This window comes from Theobroma cacao, chromosome 3, assembly GCF_000208745.1.
Source record: "Theobroma cacao cultivar B97-61/B2 chromosome 3, Criollo_cocoa_genome_V2, whole genome shotgun sequence".
NCBI classification, from domain to species: Eukaryota; Viridiplantae; Streptophyta; class Magnoliopsida; order Malvales; family Malvaceae; genus Theobroma; species Theobroma cacao.
This window is the reverse complement of record NC_030852.1, coordinates 31,700,330-31,719,290: the sequence shown is the minus strand read 5'-3', so window position 1 is coordinate 31,719,290 and position 18,961 is coordinate 31,700,330. Positions and strand designations below refer to the sequence as shown.

Below are 18,961 nucleotides of genomic sequence, written 5' to 3'. Positions count from 1 at the left end.
GGAAATGAAAGTAATTAATCTCATTATTGACTGGAAATTATCTTGAGTATAAACAGAGCTTGAGACTTCCCTAAAAAATTATTATTCAAGAATGTTGGAGTTTCCGAATTGCGTTGGATTTCAAGCTGCTGTTTTCAAAGATCCTCCCTTCTTATCAAGCTCCTCCAAAGCCGCCCATAACTTTGGATCCTCATAATCCTTTACGAGAAAAGTAGGATCTGCTTCCATTAGTAGATTTTCTGGATTTCTAGTAGCTAAGCCCACAACAGGCATCCCAGCTGCAACTCCTGCTTTTATCCCTGAAACAGAGTCCTGGACAATAAAAAACACAGAGTCGAGTTTTTCAAATTCATGAGGAGTCCAAATTCGTGAGTTTCTTCTGCCGAAAACATGGTTTGGAAAATAGGGGCAATACCTCGCATACAAATGTATGATCCTTTGACACCTTGAGCACTTCGAGTGCCTTCAAGTAAGGGTCTGGGTATGGTTTGGCTCGCTCACAATCACTTCCTAGAATAACAACATCAAAAAAAGCTTTGAGGCCAAGTTTCGAGATCATCATTTCAGCATTCTGTTTCGGAGCATTAGTAACAGCTGCTCGCTTTAACCCACGCTCTTCAATCCATTTCGTTAATTTGTACAGGCCCTTTATAGGTGGTAAGTTTTCTGAGGCCAACCTGTTCATCCATACAAAGCATTAACCATTTGTAAAATGTAGCCAACCGCCAGAGACTTGCATAGTTTGTAAAAGGAATAAAACCATTTTACCTCCGAAACATTGCTTCCTTATCTTCCAAGAACTTTGCGCCCCTTGGTATATCATCAGGGAAGAGACGCATAGCAATATCGTGGTTGTGCTTCCCAGCAATATTTTCGACAAAGAATTCTTCATCTATTGGAACTCCATTATTGAAACCAATCTGTTAAAGACATTAGCATATTAGTAAATTACCCCCGAGAATTACCCTCAGATTTGTAAGTACATTCAGGTAATGGGTTCTGAATATGATTGAGCTTGAAACACAATGAAATCGAACAGAACAGGTTCTTTGTTTGAGAGTAAAAAAAAGTGAACAGAAATTTCAGAAATACCTCTTGGAGCATTTCACGAAAGGCATAGTGGTGGAGAGGATCCGAATCACATAAAGTTCCATCAACATCAAACAGTACTGCTTCCAACGGAGCAAGATCAGGAATTGATTTCTTGCTGCGTTACAAAGACAAAAGTGTTAAATTACGACAACCATACCGAAAAAGCAAGATGCTTTTCCTCATCAAAACATAATTGGAGAACATAAAATGCATATAAATGATGACTTGATGTTTTCTATTTGAAATGATTTGCAGTCACAAGAAGAATTTGATTGCATACTTGACAACGTAAGACCAGCTATGGAAGAACTATGCCTTGGGCTAGTTAAATAAATGAACTAAATCTTAAAAAGAGGAAGGGTTTATCTAAAGAAACATTAACTCACAAGAATAATCAAATCCCGACATAAAAGAGCGATCTTGGCATCAGAGAAAACTAAAAATCTAATAGTGCAAAAATAAGAAAGAGAAAAGAGTAAATATAATTATTAGCTAATGAACACAACTAGGAGCATAAATGCATAAACAGGGAGGCAACACAACTAGGAGAATAAATGCATAAACAGGGAGGCAATGAATGTTCTTACGTAAAAGTCATATGATCAGAGTAGTAGAACGTAAAGAATTTTCACCCAGAAAAGAAATCATGAAACAAAAGAAAGATCATCCACCAAAATATTTCATAAACAAAATCGATTTAAGTCCCAGCTGTTAGCCATGCATGAACAGAGGCATAGCAAAAACAAAATAAAAAAAAGACACCCAGATTGCTACATTGGATCAATGGTAGCTTGAGAGAAAAACTTTGAAAAATCGAGAAGAATCCATCCCAAATCCAACACAAATCTTCCAACATGTATCAAATCGAATCACAAAAAAGAAGAAAGAAGGACAGAGAGTTTGCATACCTCTGCACAGAATTTTCACCAGTCGTCATTGGCAATGAATTTTGTTCCGCAAAATCTGGTTTCTTAGTGATGGGTTTTGAGTTGGAGATCGAAGTGAATGTGGTGATGCATGTAAAGCATCAAATTTGAGAGAAGGAATGTACCACGGAATCAAGAAACGGCAACAAATTGGCCCTCACAAATTGCGATTGGGGAGGGGCGGGGTCCGCTTATTTTAATTCAGAATTATTATTGGTTTTTAAAAAATTGGGATTATTTTACATTCGGGCCATTCAAGTTCAGTTTAATCCATTAATTTTTAAAATAAAATTAATTTAAGTTTGAATTGTTTCAAATGAAATTTTCAAGTTATTTGGATTTAAATCAATTTAAATTTTTAATTATTTGAAATTAAGATCATGTGAAGTTCGAGTTAGACGGATTTGAATTATTTATTTTCTTAATCAAATTCAATTTAAATTCTAACGAATCGCATGAATTTATTAATAACTCATTTGTAGTTTGGTAATTTCACTTGATCTATTAATGTTCTTTAAAATTTCATACATGATTAAAATTTCGTTGAATTATCTATAAAGATAATTCATTTTAATTTCTATATTAATAGTGTGTAAAACTCATATCGATAATTTCGTTGAAGTATTGATAATTTCACTGGACTTATTAATGTTCTTTAAAACTTCATACATGATTCTAAAATTTCATTGAATTATCTATGAAGATAATTCATTTTAATTTCTATATTAATAACGTGTAAGACTTTTTTTTATTAATAATGTGTAAGACTTATATAGATAATTTTGTTAAATCATTGATAATTTCACTTGACCTCTTTAAAATTTCGTACATGACTCTAAAATTTTGTTGAATTATCTATGAAAGTAATCCATTTTAATTCCTATATTAATAATGTGTAAGAGTTATAAACGGATAAAAGATAGTAGTAAATATAATTAAATATGAATAAGAGATTATTCTTAAATTATCAATTCAACAATCTATCAAATTCTGGGTCTGCTATGATGATATTTCAATATTCACTTTCCATTTGCAGAACAAACAAAAAAAAAAAGAAGGAATGAATCTGTTCTTATGAATCAAATAATTGTTCTTGGTGGAACGGTAGACGTATTCTACCAAAAATAGAATCAAAAAGAATCCAACTCCATTTCTAAGTGCTCCACAGAAGCAAAAAGAGGAAAATTGTGGGGTGCTTTTGTAATTTAGAAATAGCATCAGGTTCCTCACTTTTAACAAAGCTCACACCTTTGGTGGCCACCAATTTTCAACTTTCCTCCAAGCTTGGAGTCCTCCAACCAACCATCTTGGCACTTAGGCTGCCACACACCAATTTTCCTGGTCTTTCTTTTTTCTGCCTCTCTTTCGTCTTTCCTACTTTAACACGTTTCTTCATATTATTATATAGTTTTAAATTACTATCTTGAAATATACTTAAATCTTACTAAAGTTGGTGAAATCAAAATTGGCTACTTCCTCTTGCACTATTTTGTTGGAATAAATAGCCATGATGCCATCAACATCATAGGATTACATTCACTAGATTATGGCCGGTGCATTGCATAGGGGCCTCTTTTTACCTGTTTTTCTCTTTCTCTTTTTGTATCTTTTTTTCTTTCTTCAATACTTTTTTCCTTTTCTTCTATGGCCTCCACGTGATTAGGGGGGGAGGAAGGCCCTCTTACTTATATAATAGATTAAGAGATTAGGATTAAAAAAATTGGATGAAATTTACATTTGATTAAAAACAATTAACTTGGGTGGCTAGAACCTAAAGATAGAATCCATTAGTTTGGGCTTTAACCAACATTGAGACCAGGCCCTGCAGCGTTCAATTTTTTTTTTTGTTTTGAAAGAAGCCCATCTATTTCTGTCTGAAATCAAATAGTGATTAGTGGGTGGATGGGCTTTTCTTAAATATATGATCTAAACAAAATTAAAAGAAGTTTAATTGATGGGTTTTTCCTATAATTGACATTAAATATCTTTATAATTGAATTTTAACAAATTTAGATTTGTTCCTTGTATCGTTTGACAAGTCTTAGATTTCTCGTTGATTGGGACATTCACATTTGGTTGGAATACCAAATGTGGTGATATAAAAGCACTACACATGGTATCAGAGTTAAAAGATTTGAAGATGGAGAGGGACCAAACTGTGGTGATATAGGTCAACTATTCAAAGTGATTGACAAAGTCGAAAATAAATTTGAAAGATCTACTTCTTCTTACATATAATATACTAGTAATATTTGTGAGAAATTTCTTTAAGAACTTTGGGGCAGGCCCTAACGCTCCTTCTCGTTGATGTTACTAGAGAAACAGTGCAGTACCCAAGGTGAGTGGAGCACTAGGGATGTTGCTTTCAACATGCTTGGAACTGTTGGCTTTGTACAACTATATAGCTCGAATTGAAACGTGGGACAAGAGAATCAAACAAGTACGTACTGTTTCTCTTTGAGTTGAGAAATTCTTTTTTGTCCGGCTGCTTTTCACCTAAAGCAATAATGAAGGGCATAAGAATAGGACAAGAGCAATACGTCGATATAGCTTTGGCATGGTTCTCATTGTCCTCCAGGGTTCAAGTGCTACTGCTTTGGTGGGTGCAAGCAACGAAAAGCACTGCAGGCTCTTGAGGAGAAGTAGATTCAATAACATTTCAAATACTTGATTCATCCAATACCATTGTTTGAATTAATCATCCAACCCTTCCATGATATGCATGCTAAATCCTAATATCTAGTTGGTATTAGTTGCTTTTGAATCAGTCGAAGCCATCTCTGATCTCTCCTCTGTACAAAACATGTCACGTTCCTGCCTGTCAAATGGAAATATCTGTCAGAAAACCCAACCGGATATTTTTCCTTCCAAGATGCTAGAAAATTTTGCTTTCTTGCAATTAATTTACAACATCCAATAGTCAATGGGAAGTAGAGAAAGAAGAGGAAAGTGAATGTAAAGCACAATAAGTGATTCTGAGGACAGCAATACATCATCTTTCTTCTCTTGTCTCCTTCGGCTTCACCTGCAAAATGCAAATGGGGGATAAAATAATCAGTTCATGAATCATGGTATTATTGAATTAGAACGTGAAACATCAAAAGGCAACATAGAAAAGGATTTTGGGATTAAAAAATGTTAAGGTAACTGTAAGCCACCAAAAGCTTAGAAAACAATCTAGGTCGACGTTGTTGCGGGATTTGAGTTCTAATTCTCACGGGGAAGACTGAAAGATACTTTTAGACCTATAGCTATAGCTTCACGTGAATCCATGACAGCTACTGCAAGCTTTATGAAGGCCAAGGTTAATTTATTCCCATTTCACTTCCACTAAAGGAAAAAATGACGCCAAATGTGGGTCCCAAAGCCAAAAATGGATTCTATGTCACGGCTGATGTGGTTCAAATTCAATGGATTTCTTTCACGTCGGTCTCCGTCGGCGTGCTGTGTAAGCGAGTGGTTCTTTCGGCCCCAGGAGAAAAATTTTCCGGTCAGCTTGGCTTCGGTTTGTAATCAAGTAAGAGACTCAAAAATGGAATTGTAAAGGTTTGCCAAAGTCAGTTAGCATACAAGCACAATACACGGTTATAACCAGTTTTACATGGAAAATCAGCTCTTGAACGATTAATAACAAGCGAAAGTGATCATCCAATCTCCACAAGCAAGGATACTAGCTAGTGTGATTGATTAAACTAAAGCTTTCTATTAATTTTACCACCACCCGGAATAGCCATGGTGGTGTGTTTTCTAAGCAAATAAACAATTCCTTCTTTACATTCTTTTAAAGACAATTTCCTTGAATAGTTTTAGCAACTCGGCTGTTAGACAAAACGTGGAAATGGGGTGTTTCCCTTGCACCTTCCGCTCCCAAGAAATCACAGCCGATGTGGTCATAGCTAGTGGGAACATCAAGATAAATTAATGTGTAACCTAGCTAGGGTTCTTTAAGTGCAAAACCACCAAACTCTCCTCCGTGGAATTAACTCGTAGCTCGAGACAAGCCCATTGTTTCATAGCTATCCTTTCAACATTCAACCTACTTGCAACCTCTCTCTAGTTAGGTAAGTAAAGAGTCAATAAGACCAGAACCGTCAGGGTCAAATATATAGCTATTGCATGAACAAATTAGAAAACGCTTGGAGGCATCCAACATTTTCACATTTAGTCTTATAAATATAACATTTCTTCTGATGTGAATGACGATATCGGTAGCAGAACTTTGAAGATTGCAAACAGAACAAAATCTTCATCTTCAAATGGCAGTTTGGGAGAACATTAATTAATTAATAACACTACAATAAAGTCTAGCTGCATGACTATTGTCAAAACACTCGTAGGAGATTTCAATAAGGGAAGGAAAAGTGCTTCAGAATTTGAAAAGTCAAGAGGGATGTTCCACATAGTTCCAAAACAAGTACTTCTAAGTCTTAAAAGATAGCTGGGAAATACAATCCTAACAGAATTCCACTCAACGTTTATTTACAGAATGTCAAAGTTGGCAAGGTTTACCAGACTAGGATATTTTGGCTGCTTGCTTCACTATAAATACCAGCTGCAGACCCCGTTATTCCATGCCCTTATCTTCTTTGATTTCATTGTCTTTGCTCATTGAATCCTCTATGGCTCTTTCTCTTCAATACCTTTTGATCCTTTTCGCAGCTTTGCTTCTCACACAAAGTCTGGCAGAGGCAGCAACATGCAGCAACTGTTTCACCCATTCACGAGCAGCCTACTATCCAAACTCTGATGAACATGGAACAGATGGTAAGGGAATACATACAAGGAATGCGTACCATGTATTGTGCATAATACCAACACAAATGCTCACAAATTTTCTTAACTGAATTCCAGTAGGTGCATGCGGTTTTGGCTCCTTTGGAGCAACAATAAATGGTGGAGATGTATCCACAGCATCTGAACTCTACCGTAATGGTGTTGGTTGTGGTGCTTGCTACCAGGTATTAAAGAAAGATGTGCCCTTGCACATGTGACGAAATTTAAGTATAGATGCCCTTTTACATGCTTAAATAATATTAAACATGCTCTTTTATGATGCAAAATCGCACTTTCAATTTACATTGAACCAATTCTTACTTTTGCAAGGTGAGGTGCACCAACAGCAACTATTGCTCAGATGACGGTGTGACAGTGGTTATAACTGATCAAGGCTCAGGTCCCAATACCGACTTTATCCTGAGCAGACGAGCCTTTGGTAGGATGGCTCAGACCACAGATGCAGCTGCATCTCTATTAGCCCAAGGAGTTGTTGACATTGAATATAGGCGGTAAGATTTCTCTACATTGAGGTGCATTTAAGAAAGAAGCAACTTCAGGAAAATGCTGTACACTTCCCGTTTTTATTCTCCTTAGTAGCAAGAAACCAGAAGTACACCACATAATGATAGAACTAACTCATGGATCTCTTACACAATTCCTCTCTTTATACAGTGTTTCATGCAGCTACCCCAACAAAAATATCACTATCAAGATTGATGAGAACAGCAATTACCCTCATTATTTGGCATTTGTTCTTTGGTATCAACAAGGTGACAAGGATATCACAGCAGTGCAGCTATGTGAGGTATTATGCTGTTTCCGAAAATAACTTTTTGTTTAGTCTTCTCAACTGGTATGGACCAACTAAGGAGTTGTAAAGGGAGGATTAATTTGTTGGCCAAATCTACAAGAGACAGTACAATACTTATTAACGGGTTCCTTCTGATATGTGCAGACTAAAAACTTTGTGTGCAAGCTATTGGATAGGAGTTACGGAGCAGTATGGACAACCACTTCACCCCCAACCGGTCCATTGTCTTTAAGGATGCTATTGAGTGGAGAGGATGGAGATGAGTCATGGTTTGTTCCTATTACTAACATACCAGAAAATTGGAAAGGTGGAGAAACATATGACACAGGAGTTCAAATTAATATCTAGAAATATGCACCAGAGTCATTCATTTCTTTGTTTTAGCAATACCAATAAAAGAATTAAGTCCCTAGCTTTCTTAAAAGATGTGTTCTTTCATTATGTTTAATTGGTTAGCATATATTTTATTATTTTTGTGTCAAGGAAGGGATGACACACTTTACTAAGAGATATTCTTATGTTTTCTTTGTAATATTGACTAATGAAATTTTATGTTTCTTAAATAAAGAATTAAATTTCTCAAAGCAGTCATCTACAAAACAGCACTAACCATATGGTCAAGGAAAAGACCTTCACTTCTACTTCTAAGCATAGTTCTCAAGTTTTATTGTTACTCCTGATTTCATCAACAAACATAGTATTCCATTACTTAACCATACCAAACAAATTTCATAATTTTCATGACAATTCAACATACCCTGATTGTTCAGGCAGCAAATCCAGCAGTGGTTCTTAAAGACCTAATTACAAAAATGACCTCCTATTCATTCTCATAATGCTTCTTCCATTAGTTACCAATATAGCTAAGGTATGAATAAGTCCAATTAATATTAGCAAAAATACAGTGCCTTATCATGATGCTATTCAGAAGTGCAACAAATATCAGCTTATGTCAACATGTATATTCAGAATAGATTTCCAAACATTAACCTACAAGGAAGAACTTTAATAATCATCAAAAGAGGGCAAGGGGGAAAAAAAAAATTGAAGGTTCAAAGTTAAGTATACTTACAAATAAAGGCAATGTAAGATGATACTGTTTGGTGATAATCTCCACTTGAAGCAGGTGCAGAAAGAAGGGAAGTTCTCCAACTAGTTTCTCGAATAGCATAGCAAAAGCTGAACCAACATCACAAAAATTTACATCTCAGTAATCTATTACCTATAAAAAAATTTAAAATTGGAATCAAGAGGAAGTGGGTCAACACACCTCTTCAGCTTTAAATTGTCGAGGCCTTATCCTGATAAACTGCAGTCGGATATTCTAAGCCCATCCAGCTGTGATGTTTATATAATTGTAGCCACTGCCCTACCCATGCCCTTTTCTAGAGATGTATTCTCTGGAATTTTTATTCTTTGACCAGCTACAAGTTCCTTTTGTGCTTTTTTCCAATCATTTTATTCTCCCTAAAATCTCAAACCCCAAAAGAACCTCCACAAGACAGTTTTAACTGAACGCCCAACTCCATCAACATAGAGTATATCATGGTTCTCTGATGCGGTAATGCACTTGTTTCTGACAATTCCCTATCTTTGATGAAGTTTCTAGTAATTTCTACTTCACCCCACTTCTCTTTCACCGAATATATGTAAGATAATAATACATACAGCGCAACATCCATCGGTTCCAACTCAATTAGCCGCTTGGCTATGATCTCTCCAAGCTCTAATTTCGAATAGGTCCTACATGCAAAAAGCAGAGCTCCCCACAGGGAAGCCCCTGCCTGCACAGGCATCTTCCCCTTAAGCCCTTTTGAATGTTTCACCAAACCAACCCAACTAAGTAGATGAAACATGCAACCAAAGTGCTCCACCTCAGGCTCAATCTTGTAAACTCGGCACATTATATCAAGGCACCACCAACCCTCAAAAACCTTTCCTGCATTCTTACATGCAGATAAGCAACTTAAAAAAGTAGCGGTATCAGGCATTTGACCTCTCCTCTCCATGTCAATGAACATCTCAAGGGCTTTCTCAACATGGCCATGCATACCATATCCTGTGATCATGGAAGTCCATGAGACCACATTTTTGTCAGGCATCTTATCAAAAACATCTCTAGCCAAGTCCGTAGCCCCACATTTTGCATACATTGTCAAGAGAGTAGTTGAAAGTAACGAATGGCATTTGATCTAGTTATTGTCAATAAAAGAATGAACCCACAAGCCCTTATCAAGCCTCCTCAAATTTGCACATGCGGTCAAGATGCTAACAAGAGAAGCGCTATTAGGCCTAACCTCAATCATCCTATCAAACAACATTAAAGTCTGGCTGGCATACTTCTTACATCGAACATATAATGCCAACATGATGTTCCAGGAAACAACATCCCTTACAGGCATCTGATCAAAAAGCTTACGAGCCTCTCAAATATTTTCAATCCTTGCATACCCATCAATCATACAATTCCAAGAAACAAGAGCTCTAAATGGCATCTTTTCAAACAACTCTCTCGCCACCTCCATTTCCCCAACACCCACATAACCTGCAAAGATTGAATTCCAACTAAAATGATCCCTCTTAGGCATCTCATTGAACAGCTCACGTGCAACACCAACCTGCTCATTCTTCACATAACCATCAATCATCGAATTCCAAGTCACTAAATCCAACACAAACCCATCATCAAACACCTCATGGGCAATCCCAATCTGCCCACAAAACGAATACATGCAAATCAAAGAATTCTTAACACATAAATTAGACTCCAACCCAAGTTTCAAAACCTGGGCATGAACCTTTTCCCCTTCTTTCAAAGACCTAATCTCAGCATAAATTTTCAATAACAATGGCAAAGTATACTCATTATACTCAACCAATTTACCCACCATTTTTTCATAGTAGAAACTCAAAGCACCAAATGGATCATCAAAATCCAAAAAACCCTTCAATACAATATTACAAATCAAAGTATCAGGCTCTTTGATACAATCAAATACCAAAACGGCATGAGAAACTGACTTCAAAGAGTTGCAGAGCTTTTTCAATACCCAGGTCACCACGGGAGGGTGTTGGAGGAGGTCAGACTTGAGGAGTTGAGTGTGGTTTTGGTTGAATTGATTGAAACAAGTGCATGATTCAAAGGCTCGTAAAATGGGGCGGGTTCTTCTTAAAATGACTGGTCGCTGTTGTTGGTTGTCTTGTGAGGATGGGATTTGGAGTTGGTGATCGTTGGGCCACAGCTTTGGTTGGGGTTTAGAGAGGTTTTTCTGGGCTTTGAGGAATTTGTCGATAGTGAGTGAGGATAAGCCTGTTGAAGCTGGTTTGGACAGGTTGAAGCGACCAGTCATTTCTTTTGCTGTTTTTTGTTGTTTGGCGGGAAGGCTTTGGCTTCCAAATTTATAGACAGAAGCGGTAGATATTCAGTCTGTTGGGACCAAAAGGAAAAACAAAAAGGAAATGAGTAATACCTTGAATAAACAAATAGCAGATCTTGCCTTTGTAACATTTCACTTGATGTCAAGTATGTGTCTTAAGTATATCTTGCCTGTCAAGTTCAAAGCTTAAAAGTTAAAACTGCTGAAAATTGATAAAGGAAAATTAAGTATGAGTGTTTCCTTGGACATGATTTCACTTTGTGCAAGGGTTGCTGATAGCCTGATAGCAGTCGGGGCGCCTGCAGCTTTGCAGTGAAACAGTTTCTTGGGTCTTAGCCCCATTTCGTTAGCTTGATAAAGTCCATTTCCCCATGGTTAAACTGACAGCATCAACGATGCACCTTTGATCAGGAAATGAATAAGATGTACACAGCTAAGAAGCCATATGTGATCATCATGAAGAAACAAGGGCACCAAGTTTTGACAGAAGAAGGAAAACTCACAATGCATTAAACTATTCTTTTGCATCCACATTATACTTTGCAAACAGCCGCAACAAGTACATTATCCAGCACTCAAAGAGAGCAGTAAAAGCAATGGTAAGTATTTGATGGTATTCTCTCTGTGGCTGGCACTCGGGGACTTCATTCTGCTTTGGCAAACTTTATTTCTTCACCAATCTCCTTGTTGCATGTTACTTGGCACAAAAATATCCGAGTGATCAAATGGTGATTTTTTTTAAATGGGAAATAACCACAAAACTGGGCCCATATAAAATATTCTGATTTCTTCATCTTCTAATGATCTTCTAAGACTATATATATGATTTTTCTGCAATTTTTAAGCAGTGTACCAAAGTCAAAAATGACCTATCTGCAATTCAGGTCACTAGCAGACAAGTCAATTAATTACCTTGGCCACATGTGCCATGGGACCACCCCATCTTGCCTTCAACATTTTATCATTGAGTCCTAAATCATTCCTGCAAGCAGATGATGCAAATGTAAATAGCTATTGCAAGCAGACGATTAAAAAGAAAAAGCCTGCTCTTCATGGGAAGGTAAGGAAAGAAACCAGCAACTTGTGCTCTGTAGTGTTCTATTGGTGAAAATGGAAGGTGCTTCTTAATTCTTTCCAATTTTGTTTATTCTTTTTAAGGTCTAAGATCATCACATAGGAAATAGGCTTCATTTTCTGTCATAATATAGCATCTTGTGGCAGTAGATAATAAGGTTAAAAAGCATTGCATGGCCTTTCCCTCTGTAACTTGTTAAACTAACAACATGAAGAAGAGGAAGTGCCCAAAAACCCCCAAATGCTCACAGAATAGAATTTTGATGAAGTAGGTTCAAATGGAAATTTTTTGCAATGTACTCATCTTCCCTCATTCAACAACATAAGATTGAACTTTAAGCCAAAAGAACTACAAGTTAACTGTTGTAGTTATTTTCAGTCTGACCTGGCTCAAGCAAATGGTTTGTTCTTCTCAAGTTCTAATGCTTACAACCTGGCATCAGCATCTTGCTCTATGCCTCACCTTTTCTCCATTCAAGCAGCTGATAAAGACCAGAATAACTGATGACTGTTAACTAGTTTTCGCCACAGGTACAAAAAATGAATTGCGAGATTAAAACAGTAGTAAAGTTTTGGTAGTATTAGCCCACTCTTGCTCCTATCAACAATGACTTTGAAGGGCTATGATATGCTCTCAGAATGTGAGCTAACTAAGAAAATAATCATTGCTTTGCCCAGCACTGTGTGCAGTTTGTTCCCTTTTGTTATGATTTATCAGAAACCCCAAATAAAAGCGACAAAACTTCATCTGCTTGTGGATGAAGTTTATCTCCTGACTTGAACATATAAACTCTCCCATTCAGCTGTATCCAACTGCACCCAGGGACTTTTCTTACTCCTCTCAATCCCATTTCCTTTCTCAACTTTTGCTCTGCCAAGTACAGACCTCTTGCTGCATATATATTGCAGAGAACCACATGGGCAGGTGCATTCAGTGGGTCCAGCTCAAGCAGTTTTTGGGCAGCATGTTTAGCAATCTCCACTCCTGTCTCACTGAATCCACATACACCAAGCAATGCCCCCCAAATAGCACGATCTGGTTCAGAAGGTAGTCTCAATACAAACTCTTCCGCTTCCCTTATTCTCCCTGCTCTGCCCAAAAGATTGATTACAGAAACATAATGCTCTAAACCAGGTTGAATTCCATATATATGCCTCATTGAATTAAATAATTCCAATGCTTTACTGATAAGGCCTACATGGCAACATGCCGATAGAATACCCAAAAAGGTAACAGAATTCGGGTGAATTCCAGATTCAAGTATGGCTTCAAAAATCTTTAGAGCTTCATTTGCTAGCCCATGATGTGAAAATCCCATGATCATTGAATTCCATGAAACCAAATCCCGAGAGACCATAGTTGAGAATATGTTATATGCATCATCTATTACCCCACATTTTGCATACATGGAGATAAGAGAATTCTCAAGAATCAAATCAAATTCATACTGTGTTTTGATAAGCATGCAATGGAACTGCCTCCCCTGATCAAGATTTGCTGTAGCTCCAGCAGCTCCAAAAAGAATGGAATATGTAGCATTCAGAGGAAAAACACCTTGCGCCCTCATTCCCAAAAATAAAGAGATAGATTCTACAAAAAGTTCATTTTGGACATAACCTGAAATCATTGCTGTCCATGCAACTGCATCCCTTTCTGGCATGTTGTTAAATAGATAACAAGCCTTTGATACTTGTCCAATGCTCAAATACCCATCAATCATTGAAGTCCATGAAATCTTATCCCTGATAGGTGATATGTCAAACACGTACTGAGCCTCTTCCAACTGTCCAATATGAATATAACCATTAATCATTGAATTACATGATTGCACGGCAGAGTTATTCAAGTTCTTTTTAAATATATAAAATGCAAAGTTCATGATACCAAATACTGAATACATGTGAATGAGCCCCCTAGATAACCTGCCATCATAATCATCATATTCCCAGCCATCAACAATTACTTGTGCATGTAACTGCTTGCCAAGAAAAGGAAATCCCATGCCAGCACAAGAATAAGCAAGAGATACAAAAGTCTCACTGTTAGGTCTTATTTCATAGTTCCCTTTCATTTCAAGAAAGAGTAACAGGGCTTCTCCATAGAAACCATTCCAAGTAAATCCTCCAATCATGGCAGTCCAAGAAACAATATTCCTCTCAGGCATTCTGCAAAACAAACAATATCCTTCATTCACTTCACCAGCCCTACAATAACCTGCTATCATACTAGTCCATGTAACCACATTCCTATCCTCCATTTCCTCAAACAAAATTCTAGCTTCTTTCATTCTACAATTCTCAGCATATCCAGCAATCATAGTGTTCCATGAAATTATGTTACGCACCGGCATTGCATCAAAAACCAACCTTGCCTCCTCCAAATCCCCATTCCTTATCAGCCCACCAATCAGAGAATTCCACGACACAACATTCTTTTCAGGCATGTCATAGAAAAATTTCTTTCCTTCACAAACTCTACCACTTTCCAACAACCCACATAACATCGAAGTCCACGAAACCACATTCCTTTCAGGCATTTCCCCGAAAAACCTCCTTGCTTCACTGATCCTCCCACACTGTACAAAACCCGACAACATGGCATTATAACTAACAATGTTCCTCTCAGGCATGATATCAAACAGCGCTTTGGCTTCATTAATGAAACCATCCCTTGAGAACTTTGAGAGAAGAGAAGTCAAGTGAACAACGCGGGCATGGTTGCTTCTTTGAGGCATTTTGTCGAGCAGGTTACGGGCTTCTTGGAAACGGTGATTGGAGAGGAAATAGAAAAGTTGGGAGTCATTAAAAGTGAGTTTTGAGTAATGCGTATTTGAGAATATGGTTTGAGAGAAGGAACGAACATAGAGGGGATAGTAAGGAAGAAGAGGAAGTAAAGAGCGAGAGCGCATTAGCCGTTATTCCGAAAGGGGGTCGTTGCAAAAAATATAGATCAACTAACGAAGCTTGGAATATATGTCAATAGATTGAAACGGCAACGTTGAAGTCAGACTTTTTGCTGAAAAACTTGTGGTGCGGTTTACAAATTTATAATCAACAAAAAATATTTAAAATGACAATTTTTAAATTATAATATTGTATTAAATAAACTAATCCAATTATACTCCTTAAATTATAAAATTAATAAACTTTATTTAATTAGTAGAATTTCATCATATAATATATATATATATATATATATATATATATTAAAATCATAGTATGATATTAGTAAAAGGACTTTTAGCTATAGTGAATAGTATATTGTTGGCAAGGATTGTCCTCAAAGAGACCTTGTTATTGTTAATGAATTTGGACCTAATAGAACAAATTATCCAGCTGGGATTGGCATTTTTTCAACAAACATATTGATTTTGGATATATGTAGCTAGCTAACATTATATTTGGTTGATTTATTTAATTTAAAACTGAGCAAGCCAAGTATACATATTTAATTTCATATTTTATATTTTTTTTGGTTTGTTTCACAGAATAGTCATTTCATGGAATGATATTTATCTCTTGTTCTTCAAATGAGTAAAAAAACTTAATATAAAGGGTAAAATACTCTCACTCTTAATTTTTAATTATAATTTTATACGGATCTATTAGTTTTTAAAATAGACAATCTATATCAAAAAAATATTTTTTACTGGACACATAAGTCCAGCAGTTAATGAATCATTAATATTTTCATTAGTTTGATAACATGATAATATTAAAAAAATAATTTTACTCTTCATCCATTTTAAAAATTACTACATTATATAAATTATATTTTATTTTAAATTTTTTTTTATTAAAAAAAAAACTATCCCCTCCACAGCTCTGGCACCATCTCCCTCCCTTGAGTGCTCCTTGGGAGCACTGATCTGGTGCTCCCCATCATGTGAGCACTGTTCGCGTGATCCCTAGGGATCACAGATCCATAGGATCTTGGGAGCACCAGATCTAGTGCTACTTGATAAATTTGATCAGATCTGAATTAAATGTAGTCACCGATCAACTTAACAAGATAAAAAAAAAAAGAAAAAAGATATTTTAGATATTTCAATTTAAACATTAATATTATTTATTTATTTGAGAGAGAATGTATATTTTACAAATTAGTAAATTGTGTGTAATTATGATTAAAAGTTAGAGATAATAGAATATATTACCTTTTGATATCTATGATAACCAGTTCTAACAAGTAGACTTCTCTAGTGCTAGTTTTATACACATGAATATCGGGTTTGGTTAAGGTGTCCATTCATGGCATAACATTAAACATTAGATTTTCAACAGGTTGGACTCTTCCAAAGGAAGTAATCTTCCCGGATTTGATTGTGCAAATTCCCACCAGCTCTAAAACCCAAGCAGTCACTTTACCTTAATCAGCACCTTCGATACAGCTTTCCATGTACCATCAGAACCAGTTCACACCGGCTTCATAGTTAGAGAACATTCACCTTCACGTTTCGCATAATTGATGCAAGAGTGCAATAATCGGTTCGATGGTTTCTTAATACTGGCATTGTTTCGTGGTGGATTGCACAAATTGACATGGCGAGGCTTCTTTGGTCTGTTTCAAATAAAAATTCAATCAATCACACCTAACTTGGGTGTGAGAAACAAGAAAATCACTGTCCTCTCTTTCTTCTGGGTTAAAATATTTTCACTTTTTTCCTATAAAAAGCGGGCAAGAACCAGTACTGATTACCTCAAAGAGATGGCTTCAAGAATCAGAACCCCAGCTCTTGCTGCTGTTTGCCTGCTCCTCTTGCTTGCTGCTGCTCCAGCTTCAGACGCTGCGATTTCGTGTAGTGATGTGATCAAGGACCTGAGACCTTGCGTGAACTACCTCGTGAATGGGACTGGGAAACCGCCCTCTGCTTGTTGTGCTGGAGCCTCCGCCCTTGCGTCTGCCGCATCGTCCTCCTCTGACAAGAAGGCCGCTTGCGAATGCATCAAGTCAGCAGCTAAGAACATGAAACCAAATGCCCAGTTAGCTCAGGCCCTTCCTGCTAATTGTGGAATCAATTTGCCCGTCACCATTGCACCCAACGTGGATTGTTCCAAGTACGTAAATTTATAGCTATTTCTCTCAGGAAGAAATAGCTTTTTCTTTTCCTGTGCTGGAGGTTCAACTTTCTTGTTCCATATATTGATTGAAAATTTCTTTTTTCTTTTTTTTGGCGTATCATTTTGCAGAGTTGGCTGAAGACTTAAAGCGGCTCGAAGGAAAGTGAAGTTAAAATCCTCCATTTGTGTGGAAGCTTAATTGCTTGTAATAAACAGGAATCCCTGTTATGGCTTTTGGATTCCTTCGATGAATAAAGCTTAATCCCATCATCTACCCTAACTTTTTTTTTTTTGGTTTATATATTTGTGTTCAAGTGTATTGTATTTAAATATTTATAATTACTATAGTTTTTATTAAAAAAAAGGTTCAAGGAAGTAAATATTTATTGCCTGAAATTATTTATTATTTAATAATATGATTGTAAAAATAAATATTTCTAAATTTTGATTTATTTATGAGTTATGTTTACTCGAATTTAATGTTGGATAATAATAAATGTAACAGGTATAGGAGAATAGACATTTGAATTTGATTCTTTGTACATCGATACATACACAACCTCTGAAATTGAGAAACAAGGTTTTAATTCATTGGACAGATCATATTGTTTGAAAGTTTTTTTAAAAAAAATTTTAGTTGATTACTTCTCATTTCTCTTATGGTATCCTTAAATAATAAATTTTGGCTTAAAACAAATAATTATATCACTTATTGTAATTATTGTTAGATACATTGATTGATTCTAAGAATAAATTACTAAAAAAGTAATATTTTATTTATTCACGTTGGAGGATGATTGTTTTAAATAAAATCAGAATTTGTACTTATTAATGAATATATTACTTTTTATTATACATAACTTTTTAATATTTAAAATATGACAATATTAAGCTAGTTTTATTCAAATCTTGGATTCAAGTCTTTTGCTAAAGATATTGCTTCCTCCCTCTCAGTAAGTCTTCAATGCTTTTACATATTTCAAGCTTTAAGCTCTCATTCTTTTTTATTCTTACTGAGATCGTCTTATATGTATATATTTTTTTTATAATTGAAGAAGAAAAGATTCGAATTTTATTCTTTAGATAAAAAGATTATGCATCAATCGTTTCAATATATTTTTTTTTTATTCCCTTTGCACTATGTCCTTCCATTAAGAAAGTATTGACGGTTTTGATGAACGTTCTAGCCGACCGAGTATACGAGCTCTATTAACTTCTTCAAATCCATCAAATGTGCAAGAAAAAGGATAAGCAACCCAAAAAGAAAAAGCAAAACAAATCCTAAACAGACAAGCTCGACAAGATAACAGGGTAATTCATTTTTTTTATTCCGTCATTTATTATTATAGCTAGTTTATGGAAATATTAGAAGAAAAATAAATTTTTGAAGTAAAATAAATTTAATATATAAAATATTTTTGTATTTTGTTTCAACATTTGAAAAATACTTAATATTCACCACAATTAATAAACTTGATGTTTCATTTAATAAAGGAGGCAATGGTCGGACAAAAGATTGAACTATAGTTTCATTTAATTTGATAATAATGAAAGATAAATTTAAAAAATTAATTAAATCTTTTAATCTTATTTATAATTAATTAAAAAATGAAAAGTCTTGCAAAAAATAAAATAAAATAAAAAAGTTTACTTATCTTTGGTTTAAAATTAAGATATAATATTTAAAAAAATTCATAAATTATTCAAAAAAATTGAAAAAACTCTTATAATTTTATTATATTCAATTAAGCTCTTATAGTTTTATTTTGAATTATATAAATTTTTATATTTTTACTTCAAATCAAATAAGACTTTTTAACTAATGATTGATTTACTTAAAATAT

General features: G+C 35.4%; 6 protein-coding genes and 1 long non-coding RNA gene across 11 annotated transcripts; 2 read left to right on the top strand and 5 right to left on the bottom strand.

Moving 5' to 3' along the window:
• LOC18606107 (haloacid dehalogenase-like hydrolase domain-containing protein Sgpp) lies at positions 1-2,194 on the bottom strand. Its single transcript, XM_007039532.2, has 5 exons — positions 2,001-2,194; positions 1,093-1,207; positions 769-920; positions 416-677; positions 1-312 (listed from the first exon to the last, which is right to left on the bottom strand). Exons 1-5 carry the CDS (start codon positions 2,027-2,029, stop codon positions 121-123), a joined length of 750 nt encoding a protein of 249 aa, XP_007039594.2. The 5' UTR covers positions 2,030-2,194; the 3' UTR covers positions 1-120.
• LOC18606106 lies at positions 4,171-5,301 on the bottom strand. The gene is made up of 2 exons (XR_001926980.1): positions 5,010-5,301; positions 4,171-4,836 (listed from the first exon to the last, which is right to left on the bottom strand). It is a non-coding gene; the product is annotated as an uncharacterized LOC18606106 (long non-coding RNA).
• LOC18606103 (pentatricopeptide repeat-containing protein At1g32415, mitochondrial) lies at positions 6,366-14,994 on the bottom strand. 5 transcript variants are annotated; one of them, XM_018118124.1, is made up of 7 exons: positions 12,442-14,994; positions 11,895-11,964; positions 11,486-11,813; positions 8,876-11,362; positions 8,678-8,784; positions 7,113-7,314; positions 6,366-6,761 (listed from the first exon to the last, which is right to left on the bottom strand). In XM_018118124.1, the coding sequence occupies exon 1, from the start codon at positions 14,963-14,965 to the stop codon at positions 12,761-12,763; it is 2,205 nt and encodes a 734-aa protein (XP_017973613.1). In that variant the 5' UTR covers positions 14,966-14,994; the 3' UTR covers positions 6,366-6,761; positions 7,113-7,314; positions 8,678-8,784; positions 8,876-11,362; positions 11,486-11,813; positions 11,895-11,964; positions 12,442-12,760. The 5 variants fall into 5 exon arrangements, with proteins under 5 accessions (XP_017973613.1, XP_017973615.1, XP_017973614.1 ...); XM_018118126.1 differs by having other exon boundaries at positions 11,486-11,679; XM_018118125.1 differs by having other exon boundaries at positions 8,876-11,383; positions 11,486-11,964.
• LOC18606105 (expansin-like B1) lies at positions 6,566-8,165 on the top strand. The gene is made up of 5 exons (XM_018118127.1): positions 6,566-6,782; positions 6,870-6,976; positions 7,122-7,303; positions 7,467-7,599; positions 7,750-8,165. Exons 1-5 carry the CDS (start codon positions 6,590-6,592, stop codon positions 7,951-7,953), a joined length of 819 nt encoding a protein of 272 aa, XP_017973616.1. The 5' UTR covers positions 6,566-6,589; the 3' UTR covers positions 7,954-8,165.
• Positions 9,081-9,758, bottom strand: LOC18606104 (pentatricopeptide repeat-containing protein At3g26782, mitochondrial). Its single transcript, XM_018117130.1, has one exon. The coding sequence runs from the start codon at positions 9,756-9,758 to the stop codon at positions 9,081-9,083; it is 678 nt and encodes a 225-aa protein (XP_017972619.1).
• Positions 10,032-10,955, bottom strand: LOC108661188 (pentatricopeptide repeat-containing protein At3g29230-like). Its single transcript, XM_018117129.1, has one exon. The coding sequence runs from the start codon at positions 10,953-10,955 to the stop codon at positions 10,032-10,034; it is 924 nt and encodes a 307-aa protein (XP_017972618.1).
• On the top strand, positions 16,714-17,471 carry LOC18606102 (non-specific lipid-transfer protein 8). The gene is made up of 2 exons (XM_007039527.2): positions 16,714-17,114; positions 17,247-17,471. The coding sequence occupies exons 1-2, from the start codon at positions 16,765-16,767 to the stop codon at positions 17,254-17,256; spliced, it is 360 nt and encodes a 119-aa protein (XP_007039589.2). The 5' UTR covers positions 16,714-16,764; the 3' UTR covers positions 17,257-17,471.

Coding starts and splice junctions, on each gene's coding strand:
- LOC18606107 (XM_007039532.2), bottom strand. CDS start 2,029: ATGACGACTGGTGAAAATTCTGTGCAGAG. Junction 1,208..2,000: donor GGTGAAAATTCTGTGCAGAG/GTATGCAAACTC, acceptor TTTGTAACGCAG/CAAGAAATCAATTCCTGATC. Junction 921..1,092: donor TTCGTGAAATGCTCCAAGAG/GTATTTCTGAAA, acceptor TGTCTTTAACAG/ATTGGTTTCAATAATGGAGT.
- LOC18606102 (XM_007039527.2), top strand. CDS start 16,765: ATGGCTTCAAGAATCAGAACCCCAGCTCTTGCTGCTGTTTGCCTGCTC.
- LOC18606103 (XM_018118125.1), bottom strand. CDS start 14,965: ATGCGCTCTCGCTCTTTACTTCCTCTTCTTCCTTACTATCCCCTCTAT.
- LOC18606105 (XM_018118127.1), top strand. CDS start 6,590: ATGCCCTTATCTTCTTTGATTTCATTGTCTTTGCTCATTGAATCCTCT. Junction 6,783..6,869: donor TGATGAACATGGAACAGATG/GTAAGGGAATAC, acceptor ACTGAATTCCAG/TAGGTGCATGCGGTTTTGGC. Junction 7,600..7,749: donor CAGCAGTGCAGCTATGTGAG/GTATTATGCTGT, acceptor TGATATGTGCAG/ACTAAAAACTTTGTGTGCAA.
- LOC18606104 (XM_018117130.1), bottom strand. CDS start 9,758: ATGTATGCAAAATGTGGGGCTACGGACTTGGCTAGAGATGTTTTTGAT.
- LOC108661188 (XM_018117129.1), bottom strand. CDS start 10,955: ATGACTGGTCGCTTCAACCTGTCCAAACCAGCTTCAACAGGCTTATCC.